The sequence below is a fragment of the Oryx dammah genome, unplaced genomic scaffold (genome assembly GCF_014754425.2).
Source record: "Oryx dammah isolate SB20612 unplaced genomic scaffold, SCBI_Odam_1.1 HiC_scaffold_11072, whole genome shotgun sequence".
NCBI classification, from domain to species: Eukaryota; Metazoa; Chordata; class Mammalia; order Artiodactyla; family Bovidae; genus Oryx; species Oryx dammah.
Genome location: NW_024080466.1, coordinates 196812 through 210633, shown reverse-complemented (window position 1 = coordinate 210633; position 13822 = coordinate 196812). Strand labels below are relative to the sequence as shown.

Genomic DNA, 13822 nt, shown 5'->3' with positions numbered 1-13822 from the left:
TATAGAAGAAGAAAACAGCTAGTCTTTTGAACTAGGCACTGATCAGAAGACATTCTTTTTCCATGCAAAGACAGAATTTGGGGGAAAAGTTAAGCCCTCACATGGTCTACAACTGTGCTGTCCAAAATGGCAGCCCAGGCCACATGTGGTTATCAAACATTTGAAATGTGACCAGTCTTAATAAAGATGTGCTGTAAGTGTAATATACATACCACATTTTGAAGATTTAGAACCAAAAAAAAAAAGGATGTAACATATCTCATTATGTGGTTTCTGTTTTTGATGTAGATCATTTTTAAAGTCTTTATTGAATTTGTTACAATGTTGTTTCTGTATTATGTTTTGGTCCAGAGTCATGTAGGGAGTCATGTGCAATCTTAGCTTCCTAACCAGGAACTAAAGAAACCCCCAGCCCCTTCATTGAAAGGCAAAATCTTAACCACTGAATTACCAGGGAAGTCCCTCATTAAGTGTTTTATATTGATTAGATATTGAATTTGCAAAAATTTTGATAGATTTGATTAAATAATGTATATTATAAAATAATTTCATCTTTTCTTACTTGTTTCTTAAGTTTTTAATGTAGCTACTAGAAAATGTTAAATTACATATATGTCTTGCATAATATTTCTATTGAACAGCACTGGTTTAGAGTGCTGGTAAAGGAAGGACTTACCAATCAAAAAATAAATAAACAACCTCAACAACAATCTTTTATGGCAGTGAGCAGGAATTGAATGCCAGATACAAGGAAGTAAAAGGTGTTACCTTATACTTTAAAAATATATATATTCTCTTGGGAAGATTATAAAAGGAAACAAAAACAAAAGTACCTCCTCTGGGCCTGGAATCAGTGACAACAGCAAGAAGTACACGCAGCATCCATCTTGGTTTCTAATATCACTGCCCTTGGAGAAATGGGAGGTGCGGAGACTATTCAGGATGAACTGCAATAGCTTGTAATACCAGAAACTAAGGGAGTGCTCAAAAAATATACAGCAGGGACATATAAAAGGGGTACAGGAGCCAACTGAGAGGAGCACTCAGATACCAAAGCTGCAACAATCTAAGCAATGAAATGAAGGACAAAGCGCTGGATTAAAACCCAAAGGATAAAAAGCCATGAGTCCACATTAAATAAATGACTGAATAAACAAATATATGGGGGTGGGGGAGGGATAGATTGGGACTCTGGGATTGACATGTACACTGTTGTTATATTTAAAACAGATAACCATGGGAGTTACCTGGCGTTCCAGTGATTAGTTAGGATTCCTCGCTTTCACTGCCTTGGCCCAAGTTCAATCCCTGGTTGGGAAACTAAGATTCTACGAGCAGTGCAGCGCAGCTTAAAATAAAAAAAAAATGAACAAGGTCCTACTGTCTAGCACAGGGAACTCTCAGTACACTAGAATAACCTAAATGGTGAAAGAATTTGGAAAAGAATGATGCATGTACATATATAACTGAATCACTCTGCTGCACACGTGAGACTAACCCAACATTGTCCATCAACAATACTCCAATGTAAAGTAAAAAATTTTAATAAATAAATATGAGTGTCAAATTTTAAATATATGTATACATAAAATAAACAAGCGGGGAAGAACGGACACATTTCCCATACAAAAGAATTCTGTCCTTCAAAGAGAGGAAGCATAAAGCACCTACCCCTCAAGTTCAGGCTGCACATACTGAGAGAAAGGATGGAATGGGAGGGGGAAAAGAGGAATTTGACAGAAGGAAAAACCTGACAAACACCACCTCAAGCATGTGATGAAGTGTAATACCACCATTAAGTGATAACCATTAATGATAAGCTATGCTGACAGCACATTCGCTTGCAATTATGTGATGACGATGGCACTTTACCTCTGTGGTCTTTCTTCAGAACCCTTAACTCCAGTTTAATTACAATAAAAGCATCCAACAAACCCAAATTGAGAGCCTTTCTACAAATTCTACCAGTACTCAACAAAACTTTCAAGGTCTGCAAAAACAAGGAAAGTCTGAGAAACTGTCAGTCTAGAGGAGTCCCATGAGATACAATGATTAAATATGATGTAGCATTCTGGATGGAATCCTAGGACAGAACAAGAATATTAGGTAAAAGCTAAATAAATCTGAGTATAAAGTATGAACTCCCACTAACAACAACCTATCAATGGCTAATTAGTTATCAATGTATCATACCAACCTAAGATATCAGCTATATGTCAAAAAAGACAAATGGTATGCAAAACTCTCTGGATTATCTCCACAACTTTTCTTTAAACTTAAAACTTCTAAAATAAAAAGGGTAGGGTTTTCTATTTTTTTTAAAAGGACCTCTTCTGGTTTGAAAGCTTTCAAGTTTTTGTTGGAATCTTTCTGGTTCAAGTCCTTTATAACCTTGCAATTCAAAGTGTAGCCACTTGTGAACTTCCTAACACTACAGAATTCTGACAGGCCAGAATCCGCCTCAGAGTTTAAAATCTACATAATTTCAGAAAGTAGGTCTGATTCGTCCTAGTTTTAACGTGATAACCTTCCTAGCCTTTACCCATGCAGAGGGTAAGAATTCCTTCAGTAACTGCCACCCTCCCTCTGGTCAAAGGTGACCCCTCTCATTTGTTCTCACGCGGACCTCACCAAGCACCTGACCTTGCTGACTCAACTGTTGGCTTGTGAGTTCTTCCCCGCTACAAGGTCATCTGCTTTATATCTCATTAATCTCCAGTTCCCAGGATTACTCCCAGTGGTCACACACCCCAAGGCAAGATAGTGCATTTTCCTAGCGCTTCTCCCTTAGAGTCAGCAAATGCCAGGAAAACCTGTTAGAATTAGACCTTTGGAGACCTACGTTAGATGATTGCATAGAGGTGAACTATAGGAAATTGCTGATAACTGGGTATTTTGACTGCAAAGTAGGCAATTACATAGCAATCAATGTATCTATTGCCTGTTTTCCACCTTCAAAGCGATCCTAGGAACAATATGCTGTCATGAGCAGAAAGAACTGGGGTTGCTAATAGCCATGGCAATTTTCCCTTGTGGCTCAGCTGGTAAAGAATCCGCCTGCAATGAGGGAGACCTGGGTTCGATCCCAGGGTTGGGAAGACCCCCTGGAGAAGGAAAAGGCTACCTCCTCCAGTATTCTTGCCTGGAGAATTCCATGGACTGGATAGTCCAAGGGGTCGCAAAGAGTCGGACACGACTGAGCGGCTTTCACTTTCACGGCAAATTACTACTATAACGGAACGTCCATCCACGCCATCCACGCCAAGTTCTCTCCTTAGCGATGCACAATTTAAGCTCCTGTCTTCCGCCTCAAGGTTCCCAGTCCCCGCTGTTCTCTGAGCTTTACCAGGGAGTGCAAGGGAGGGTAACACTAGTCTTTAGAACACCAGCGACAGAGCGAGCCTACAGCTGGCGGGCCCAACAACTCGGCGTCCGCCGCGCCTCAACAAGCCAGGGCTCCGGAACCCGGCCGTCCCCGCCCCACCTGCCGCCAAGTGGCCCGACCTCAAGATGGAGGCGGGGGCGGAGCCTGCGTGGCCTCCCTGGGGCGGAGCCTGCGACCGACGTGGCCGGGGGGCGGGGTCAGACTGGGGGCGGTGCCAGCGGCCCAGCTCAGCCTGGCCGCCTCGGCCCGGGGCGGGGGGCTTCGGCGGTCCGGCTGGAGCTCTCTTTTCCGCCGGGCACGTTTGCGCCGTAGCTCCCTGAAGGCATCATGAAGTCCCCGGTTTCGGACTTAGCCCCGAGCGACGGCGAGGAGGGCTCGGACCGCACACCGCTCCTGCGGCGCGCCCCGCGGGCGGAAACCGGTGAGTGGCGGCGCGATCCAGGGGGTTTTCGGGCGGGTGGCCGTCCCAAGGTGGAGGGTGTCCAGAGCCGCTCAAGCCCTCGGGGGCTGAGATCGCGGAGCCCGGTGAGGGCCCCCCTCAAGCCTCCGACTTCTCGGATGCCCAGAAGCCCGCTGCCGGGCCCGGGAGGCGAGCGGCGCCGGGAGGCCGGGGCTGGGCGGAGGTTCCGGCAGGACCTCGGCAGGTGCAGTCCCGGGGGTCTCCGCAGGTGCAGCCGGCGGGCTCGGGCTCGGACCTGCTGGGCGCCGGGCGATCTTCCGTAGTATTGAGCTGGGGACCCTGTGGAAGAACGAACTGGGGGAGAGAACCTTGAAATGAATGGGCAGAGGGCAAAGCGGAGGACCCGGAGGAAAAAAGCGCCCTGGGGAAACCTGCAATTGAAGGCTGGAGGGCGGGACGGAGACGCAGACTCTTCCTCCTTGTCACTGCCAGCTTGCCACAGCTGCTGGTCCTCCAGCATGTGACCTGGTAGCTAGCTCCTTGGGCGTGGAGACAAAAAAAAAAGGACTGGGGTTAACTTTGTTGCGTATGCGGAGGGAAATTATTGGATAACTCAGCGAATATCTTGAAATTGTGCAGTAAAAGTTACTGCATACATTTTTTTTCCCCCGTAGAGTTAGTTGTCTACAATGAAGTCGTAGCAGTCTAATAGGTTAGGAAACGGGTAGGCTATCCACAGATAGGCTTAAGATAGGCTATCCGTAGAGCGCGCTAAGGTACTTTGTCCAAAGCCTCGCAGCAAATAGAAAAGGATGTATAATACTTCACAACGCATCTTCCCTGAATTTGGGAAAATTAAAATATTTTGCTATCATGCTTCTTTAAAAGAAATCAAAACTAAAGAATAAATCACTTTGCATGCATTCTGTAGTTTCAAAGATGTATGCTTGAGAAACAGAGCTGAATTAGAAATTTAACTTCTCTTGATCAAGAGCAGTATAACCTTTTAAGTTTGTTTTCAACATTACCAGATGGTGGTAGTAGAGGTAGCAATATTATAGCTCCATCGGGCAACTAGGTGCTTATTTTTGTGGACGCTCAGGGTAAGCACTGTAGCATACTCGGGTTTTATCTGGAAGTTGGACTTAGTTCCATAAACTGATCTTTTTTCATGACATATGAATTAGATTTCTATAATCCTCTTCTCTGAAATAATCTAGTGTGGAAATACAGAAATAAATGCCATCATAAAGATATTCCCTAGAAACTACTATATTCTATTGCAATTGGGAAATAAATATATATATAATCAAATTTTAGCTCAGATGTTAAACAGAGTAGTTGTCAGGAAATGCAGATTAAAACTGCAATGAGCCATTACATGCTTACTAAAATAGCTAAAGTTAAAATGGCCAAAGATACCAAATACTGGCAAATGTATGGAATAACTAGAACTCATATTTTGCTGGTCAGAGTGTAAAATGGTACAAGTACTTTGGAAAACTGGCAATCTATTAATATTTTAAAGTTAAACATGCATGACCATAGTACCACACAATGTTTATAGCAGTTTAATTCATAATATCCATAGTTAAAAACTGGAAACAACCTATCCATCAATCCATCAACAAATGACTGGATAAACAAATTGGGGTATATTCACCCATACTCAGTGATAAAAAGTAACTACTGACACACGTGATATGGCTAAATCCCAGGCACAAAGGAAACTACCGTGTTAATGTATATTTCGGTCAGTATGAAGTTCTAAACAAGCAAAACTAATCTGTGATAACAGGAAGCAGATCGTTGATTGCATGGAAGCTACAGGCAGGAAGGAGTTGCCTGCAGAGACAGTAGGGTACTTTTGGGGGTGATAGAAAAATTCTGCATCTTGACTAGGGATCACAGATGTATACATCTGTCAAAATTCACCAAATTGTACACTTGAAATGGGAGCATTTTATTGTGTGTAAAATATACCTCAATAAAGTAGGTTAAAAAAGAAAATTTTCATTCCTTTTGGGAAATGGAATGAGATGGAAATGAAATTTGAAAACAATCCCTCCTTGATTCATGGGTTGAGTGTTCTTGTATAGATCTTAGCCCTGTTCCTCATGCCTTGAGGTGGCTGTCTTTATTATAACCATTTCCCCTCTTATTTTTACTCTATACATTACCTACAAGAGAGGAAAAGAAGATAAAAATAGCACAACACATTGTTATTTTTTGCTACTTAAAATATAAAGGTTTTAGAGAAAAGTTACAGGGTGTTGCATTAGTCAACAATATTGGAAATTAAGCTTTGTGCCTGGTGTGCTATGACAAGGACAAGAGAGGAGCAATAGGAAAGACAAAGATGGGTATAACAGCTTTATAAGAGGCACCAGGGGTTACCTCGTCTTCTCGCTCAGTAGTGCCCCGGTCCTCGCTTCTCTACATCTAATAGGAGAAACAAGATGACTATTAGTTATATTTTTATTTAAATTATGTTCTTTATGTTTACTTTGCACATTTCAGACATTGTAGGTGTTTAAAAAAAAAAAAAAAACAACTTTTCATCCAGAATTAGCTTTTTAGTGGTGCCTGAAGGAGTGAATCTTCAGCTGACCTTAAAATCTCTTTCTGTATGTTTATATGTCTTGGGCTTCCCTGGTAGCTCAGTGGGTAAAGAATCTGCCTGCCATGCAGGAGACCCCAGTTCGATTCCTGGGTCAGGAAGATCCCTTGGAGAAGGGATAGGCTACCCACTCCAGTATTCTTGGACTTCTCTGGTAGCTCAGTTGGTAAAGGCTCTGCCTGCAATGCAGGAGACCCTGGTTCAATTCCTGGGTCGGGAAGATCCCCTAGAAGAGGGATAGGCTACCTACTCCAGTATTCTTGGGCTTCCCTGGTGTCTCAGATGGTAAAGAATCCACCCACAATGCGGGAGACCTGGGTTGGATCCCTGGGTTGAGAAGATTCACTGGAGGAGGACATGGCAACCCACTCCAGTATTCTTGCCTGGAAAAACCCTGTGGACAGAGGAGCTTGGCAGACTACAGTCCATGGGGTCACAAAGAGTCCAACGTGACTGAGCATTTATGTTTTACTTATCATTTATGTTTGTTTTGGAACAAGCCTAGATGAAATTAGCAGTATCTTCTGTACGCCTATGTGTATAGTTTTATCAGAAGAGATAACAAAAGCTGATAAAATGTTAGGTATAATGTTATACATCAGTTAAAACACCTTAGAGACTAAACTACCATCTGGTGGGCATCATTTTATATATAAACAACCAAAAGCCAAAGAGATTAAGTTCCCAAAGATTGCTGTAGCCATGTTAAAGTCTAACCAGAGTTCTTCTAGATTTTAGTCCCATCTTCCTTCCTTGTCACAACACTGCCACCTTTGCGTTACATTTGAGAAATTCCTATTTGCAAAATGCTTAATCATTTTTGTTGACTTCACAAATTTGAAAGTTCACCACTCACTCACTCCATCATGGATAAGAGGACATGGTCTTGTTTTATAGGTCGTGCTTCTTTATTAAGAGAGCTAAAATTAAGGTATATTTCTATAGTGTTAAGAACCTCTCAGGTTGAAAGAATTCTCTGTAACCTGACTGGTTTGCCTTTCAGGCATTTGTTTTTACATAGCCAGCTAGATTTCAGAGATGCACACCAAAGTGATGGGAGACATTGTGTTGGCTGCAGCTGGCATTATTTCATTCTTTTCTCTGGCTGAGTAATATTTCATTGTATATGTGTATCACATCTTCTGTATCCATTCCTCTGTTGATGAATATTTAGGTTGCCTGAATGTCCTGGACATTGTATACAGTGTTGCAATGAACACTGAGGGTACATGTATCTTTTTGGATTATGATTTTCCCCAGATAATATGCCCAGGAGTAAGAATATTGGTAGCTCTATTTTTAGTTTTTTAAGGAATCTCCATATTGTTCTCCATAGTGACTGTATCAATTTGCATTCCCACCAACAGTCTAGGAGGGTTCCTTTTTTTCCACACCCTCTCCAGCATTTATGGTTTGCAGAGTTTTGGATGATGGCCATTCTGACTGGTATGAGGTGATACCTCATTGTAGTTTTGATTTGCATTTTGATAGTGATGTTAAACATCTTCTCGTGTGCTTTTTAGTCATCTGTATGTCTTCAGAGAAATGTCTGTTTAGGTCTTCTGCCCATTTTTTATTTGTTTTTTGTTTTTCTGAGCTGCATGAGCTGTTCATATATTTTAAAGGAGATTAATCCCTTGTTATGACCAACCTAGATAGCATATTCAAAAGCAGCGACATTACTTTGCCAACAAAGGTCCATCTAGTCAAGGCTGTGGTTTTTCCAGTGGTCATGTATGGATGTGAGAGTTGGACTGTGAAGAAAGCTGAGCGCCAAGGAATTGATGCTTTTGAACTGTGGCGTTGGAGAAGACTCTTGAGAGTCTCTTGGACTGCAAGGAGATCCAACCAGTCCATTCTAAAGGGATCAGCCCTGGGTGTTCTTTGGAAGGAATGATGCTAAAGCTGAAACTCCAGTACTTTGGCCACCTCATGCGAAGAGTTGACTCATTGGAAAAGACTCTGATGCTGGGAGGGATTGGGGGCAGGAGGAGAAGGGGACGACAGAGGATGAGATGGCTGGATCCATCACCGACTTGATAGATGTGAGTCTGAGTGAACTCTGGGAGTTGGTGATGGACAGGGAGGCCTGGCGTGCTGCGATTCATGGGGTCGCAAAGAGTCGGACACGACTGAGCAACTGAACTGAACTGCACTGAATTCCTTGTTGGTTGCTTCATTTCCAGATCTCTTCTCCCATTTTGAGGTTTGTCTTTTCATTTTGGTTATGATTTCCTTTGCCATGCAAAAGGAAAGTTTAAGTTTAATTGGACCCCGTTTGTTTATTTTTGGTTTTTATTTCCATTTACTCTAGGAAGTGTATCAAAAAAGATCTTGCTGAAATTTATGTCAAAGTATGTTTGGCACATGTTTTCCTCTAAGAGTTGTATAGTGTCCAGTCTTACATTTAAGCCTTCAGTCCATTTTGAATTTATTTTTGTGTGTGGTGTTCAGGAGTGTAATAATTTCATTCTTTTACATGTAGTTGTCCAGTTTTACCAGCACCACTTATTGAAGAGACTGTCTTTCTCTATTGTGGATTCTTGCTTCCTTTTTCACAGAGTAGGTGACCGTAGGTGCCTGGGTTTATCTCTACTTTCTATCCTGCTCCATTGGTCTATATTTCTGTTTTTCTGCCAGTATTCTGTCTTGAATACTGTAGCTTTGTATTCTAAAGTCAGGGAGCCTGATTCCTCTAATCTAGAGACTGTCACACTGAGTGAGGTAAGTCAGGTAGAGAAAGACAAATATCATATTATATCGCTTATATGTGGAATCTTAAAAAGGGGGATACAAAGGAACTTATCTACCAAACAGAAATAGAGATACAGATGTAGAAAGCAAATTTACAGTTACCAAGACTTAATGAGGGAGGCATAAATTGGACGATTGAGATTGACATATACACCCTACTATATATAAAATAGGTAACTATAAGCACCTACTGAATAGCACAAGGAACTCTACTCAATATTCTGTAATGACCTACATGGGGAAAGAATCTAAAAAAGAGTGGATATAAGTATATGTATAACAGATTCACTTTGCTATACACTTGAAAATAACACAACTTGTAAATCAGATCAACTATTAATATATCCCCCAAATGTTTTTAAGTGATGGGGGGAAGGAAGGCTCAATGCTGATAAACCACAGGAGTGCATAGATTTTTCTGCTTAATCTAGATAGGAGGGAGGAAGAGAATGAGGCACACACGTAAAATTTCCATTCCTCACACTTCTCACCAGTTGAAGGTTTATTTTTGTATGAATGAAATGTGTCTTGTATTTGATTAAATGGACTTTCAGAATACTGTTTGCGCCGAAAATATGTTCATTCATGTTAGGAAAAGTCAGTTTTAGATCTCCTTCGACATTTCTTTGTGTTTAAAAGCAGAACATGGATCTGGAGGCAGGGTGCCTAATTGCCAATCCTAGTTTCACTACCTAACCTAACCTCTCTGTGCCTGTAAATCAGAGGAAAATAATATACCTAACTCATAGGGCTATTGTGAGGATTAAATAAGCTAATAGAAAGTGCTTGGAATAGAGTTTAGCATACAGTAAATGTTAATTACTATTATTGTCATCAATTAAAATTTTTTGGATTTTGCATTCCTCAGAGCAGCTGGCACCAAAAAAACAAGAGCCCCATTCTCCATGTAACACCCTATTGGAACTTGATTTCCTAGCTTATAATGGCACATCCTCTGCTTTATTTCATTTTGTTATTGTTTTGTTTTGTTTTGTTGCCTCTACTATTCTTTTGGGACAAGAGGCAGATGGTTACATTCAAGGTTCAGTTATATAAGCTTTGTATAGTACACATAAATAGAACTTGTGTGTAACTACAGTCTTAAATATAAGGTATGCAGTGCTTGTAGATAGCAGCCATATTGCAGGATGAAGGGAAGTGGCCTTGGGTCGTGTTGTGATAATCAGTGTTAACATATTAAAGTAACTGAGTCCATTTTAGTGGTTTTTTATTTTTCTCTTTCAGAGTATAGAGTTAAACAAGGCCTACATTTAATGTTGTGTGTTGGTCACTCAGTCGTGTCCGACTCTTTGCGACCCCATGGGCTGCAGCCCGCCAGGCTCCTCTGTCCATGAAATTCTCCAGGCAAATACATTTAATATTGTTGCATATATTTTAAAAATTAATATATTCAATGCCTAATAGTAAAAAAAAATTAACTGAGTCCATTTTAATGGAATTTGTTTTCATGTAAATGGATATTAATTTGGGAACTAGAAATAAATAAGGATTTATCAGGAGTGGGTAACGCATAAGACAGGCTGTGTGTGTGTGTGTGTTAGTTGCTCAGTCATGTCCAACTGTCTTGGCAAGTCCAACCCATGGACTTGCCAGGCTTCTCTGACCATGGAATTCTTCAGGCAAGAATACTGGAATAGGTTGCCATTCCCTTTTCCAGGGGATCTTCCTGACCCAGAGATTGAACCTGGTTCTGCTGCATCATAGGCAGATTCTTTACCATCTGAGCCACAAGGGAAGCCCAAGACAGGCTAAGATTAGTTAAATATTTACCCTTTTTAAAAGCAAAACTTACTTTAGCCATTTAGATAAGAACTCTTTTTTAATGCAGTTCCCTGGCCAAGGGGCTCACCCATCCAAGCCCCCTCCTCTAGAGAAAGTCATCAACTTTGCATAGCTCAGTGCCCTTGACCATGAATTTTCCACCTCAGTCTCAGCCTCTCACCACCACTCAGTACGTCCCTGCTCCTCAGCCAGGCCGGCTTGTCCCCAGTGTCAGACCCTCCCACCGTGAATGGAGGCCAGGGATTCTCAGGTTTTTACGAGCCTGCACTCACCTCAGGCACCTCCTTACTTCAACAGAAGCCTGGCCTTCTGGGCACTCCACTCCCACTCCTCACTGCTGTTATCTTACAGCAATTGGTGGGGTCACTTCATACCCCACACTGATGCTCCCAGACAGTCACCCCTCCACTCTCAGGGCCATTCGGCTAGACCACTTTCCCCAACATGGTCTCCTCCTCTGCCCACTGCCCAGCCCTTTGCTTCATCGCAGGCTTTACCACCCGACACACATCCATCTTCTCCGTTCTAATTCCCCACTGTAACTCGAGTGACTTCTCACACATATCGCCTCAAGTTCTCAGACTCAGACGTGTCTGACGACTTCCTTCCCTCCTTAGTCACCCCTTGGACTTTGCCAGCTCCCATAACTGCCTTAACCACAACCAGAATTCCTCCCTTCCTGCCTGTGTAACTGCTCCAGTTTGACCTCTCTCTCATTCCATCTGAACTTTCCACCCACTGACTCCTCATTTATTTTTATGGACGATTTCACACAGATCCAGAAGTAGAGAGGTGTGTCTGTTTTATCTATGGTCAAGATAGGTACCAACTTCATAGGTAGAACTGTGAACTTCCATTAAGAAACACCCTTTGGGACTTCCCTTGTGGACCAGTAAGACTCTGCCTGCCAAGGCAGGGGACATGGGTTAGATTCCTGCTCCAGGAAGATTCCACATGCCTCGGGGCAACTAAGCCAGTGCAGCACAACTACTGAGCCTGTTCTCTAGAGCCCGTGCTCCACAACAAAAGGAGCTACCTCAGTGAGAAGCCGATGCACCTCAGGAAGGATAGCCTCCACTCCCCACAACTAGAGAAAGCCTACGTGCAGCAGTAAAAGACCCAGAATAGCCAAAAATAAGTAAGCCAATAATTGTTTAAAAGACACACCTCTCGACTTTTTCATGCTTGCTCAGTCGTGCCCGACTCTTTGTGACCCCATGGACTGTAGCCCACCAGGCTCTTCTATCCATGGAATATTCCAGGCAAGAATACTGGAGTGAGTTACCATTTCCTCCTCCAGGGGATCTTCCCAACCCGGGGATCAAACCTGCGTCTCCTGTGTCTCCTGAATTGGCAGGTGAGTTCTTTACCAGCCAAGCCACTGGGGAAGCCACAGTCTCTACTTTTAAGCCCCCTAAATATTTGTATGCCAACTCTTGCAGACACTGCTCTAGGCATTGAAGGTGGACAGCGGTGAACAACACAGCCGAAAAGCTCCTGCTTTCACTGAGCATTAGCCCTCTCCATTTTACTTGCTTCTTGAGTCAGAATCATACTCCAGCACTTCATTTTCTTGCTTATACTCTAAACTCCTTTGCCCTCTTGCTTTGTCACTGCATCCATCTCAGTGTGAGCTATCTGCTTACAGGCAAGTTGTGCTTCAAGGTGAAACACAAGGGCAGATTGCTCACCCCAGTTTTGGGTGGATATTCATTCACTCAGCAGTTCTATCTGTTTCACTGGGAACTTCACCCCCACTCTCTTCAATAGCTTCTTTTTTCAACTCTTAATTTCTCAAAAATGAGAAATAACCTGGATCCCTAACATACATGCATGCTCAGTTGCTTCAGTCATGTCCAACTCTTTGCCACCCTATGGACTGTAGCTCTCCAGGCTCCTCTGTCCATGGGATTCTCCAGGTAAGAATACTGGAGTGGGTTGCTATGCCCTCCTCCAGGGGATCTTCTTGACCCAGGGATTGAACCCACATCTCCTGTGTCTCCTGCACTTCACGCTGATTCTTTACCCACTGAGCCACCCGGGAAGCCCTAATTACCTCAATTCCTAATATCCAGAGAAAGCATTATAATAATAACAGTTCACAGTAATTGAAGCATATTATGTGTGTTCTAAATATTTTATGCGTGCCACCCCAGTTAATCCTTATAACCATAATCTAAAATGCTTAGACTGATACTGAGCACATTGAGCTCAATAATTATTGCCTATTGTTTTTGTCATTAAATTAAGAAACCAGTGTTCCACTCAGTTACTGCAGCATCATAGTCTAGCACCATCAGGTCATCTGCCGTTTCCTGCTCCTTTTTAAAAAATTAATTTGTTTTTAATTTTATTTTTTTTTAATTGGAGGATGATTGTTTTACAATGTTGTATTGGTTTCTGCCATTACAACAACGCGAATCAGTCATATATATATGTATATGTATCCCCTCCCTCGCAAGCCTCCCTCCCCCTTCCTATCCCACTTCTCTGGGTCATTACAGAATGCCATGCTGGGCTTCCTCTGCGATATAGCAGTTTCCCACTAGCTCTCTGTGTTCCACATGGTAGTGTATATCCGTCAATGCTATTTTCTCAAGCCGTTCTATTCATCCTGCCCTCCCCTTCCCCTATTGTGTCCATAAGTTCGTTCTCTACATCAGTATCGCCGTTTCTTCCCTTTTAATAGGGTCATCAGTACTATTTTTCTAGATTCCATATATATGAGTTAAAATATGATATAGTTTTTTCCTCTTTCTGACCTTGTTCAGTCGCTAAGTCATGTGTGACTCTTTATGACTCCATGGACTACAGCACACCCGTCTCCTCTATCCTTCACTATCTGCCAGAGTTTGTTCAA

General features: G+C 42.4%; 1 protein-coding gene across 3 annotated transcripts in view; it reads left to right on the top strand.

Annotated features, from left to right (window-relative positions):
• The first annotated feature begins 3565 nt into the window (after nt 1-3565).
• The window catches only part of LOC120860407 (sialin), an 87068-nt gene continuing 76811 nt past the window's right edge, over nt 3566-13822 (top strand). For 2 of the 3 annotated variants that reach the window (XM_040236208.1, XM_040236210.1), the window contains exon 1: nt 3566-3806. In XM_040236208.1, coding sequence (XP_040092142.1) covers nt 3713-3806 — 94 coding nt within the window. In that variant the 5' untranslated portion in view covers nt 3566-3712. Of the gene's footprint in view, nt 3807-12268; nt 12320-13822 lie in introns of those variants that run through there. The other variant, XM_040236209.1, reaches the window with a different exon arrangement.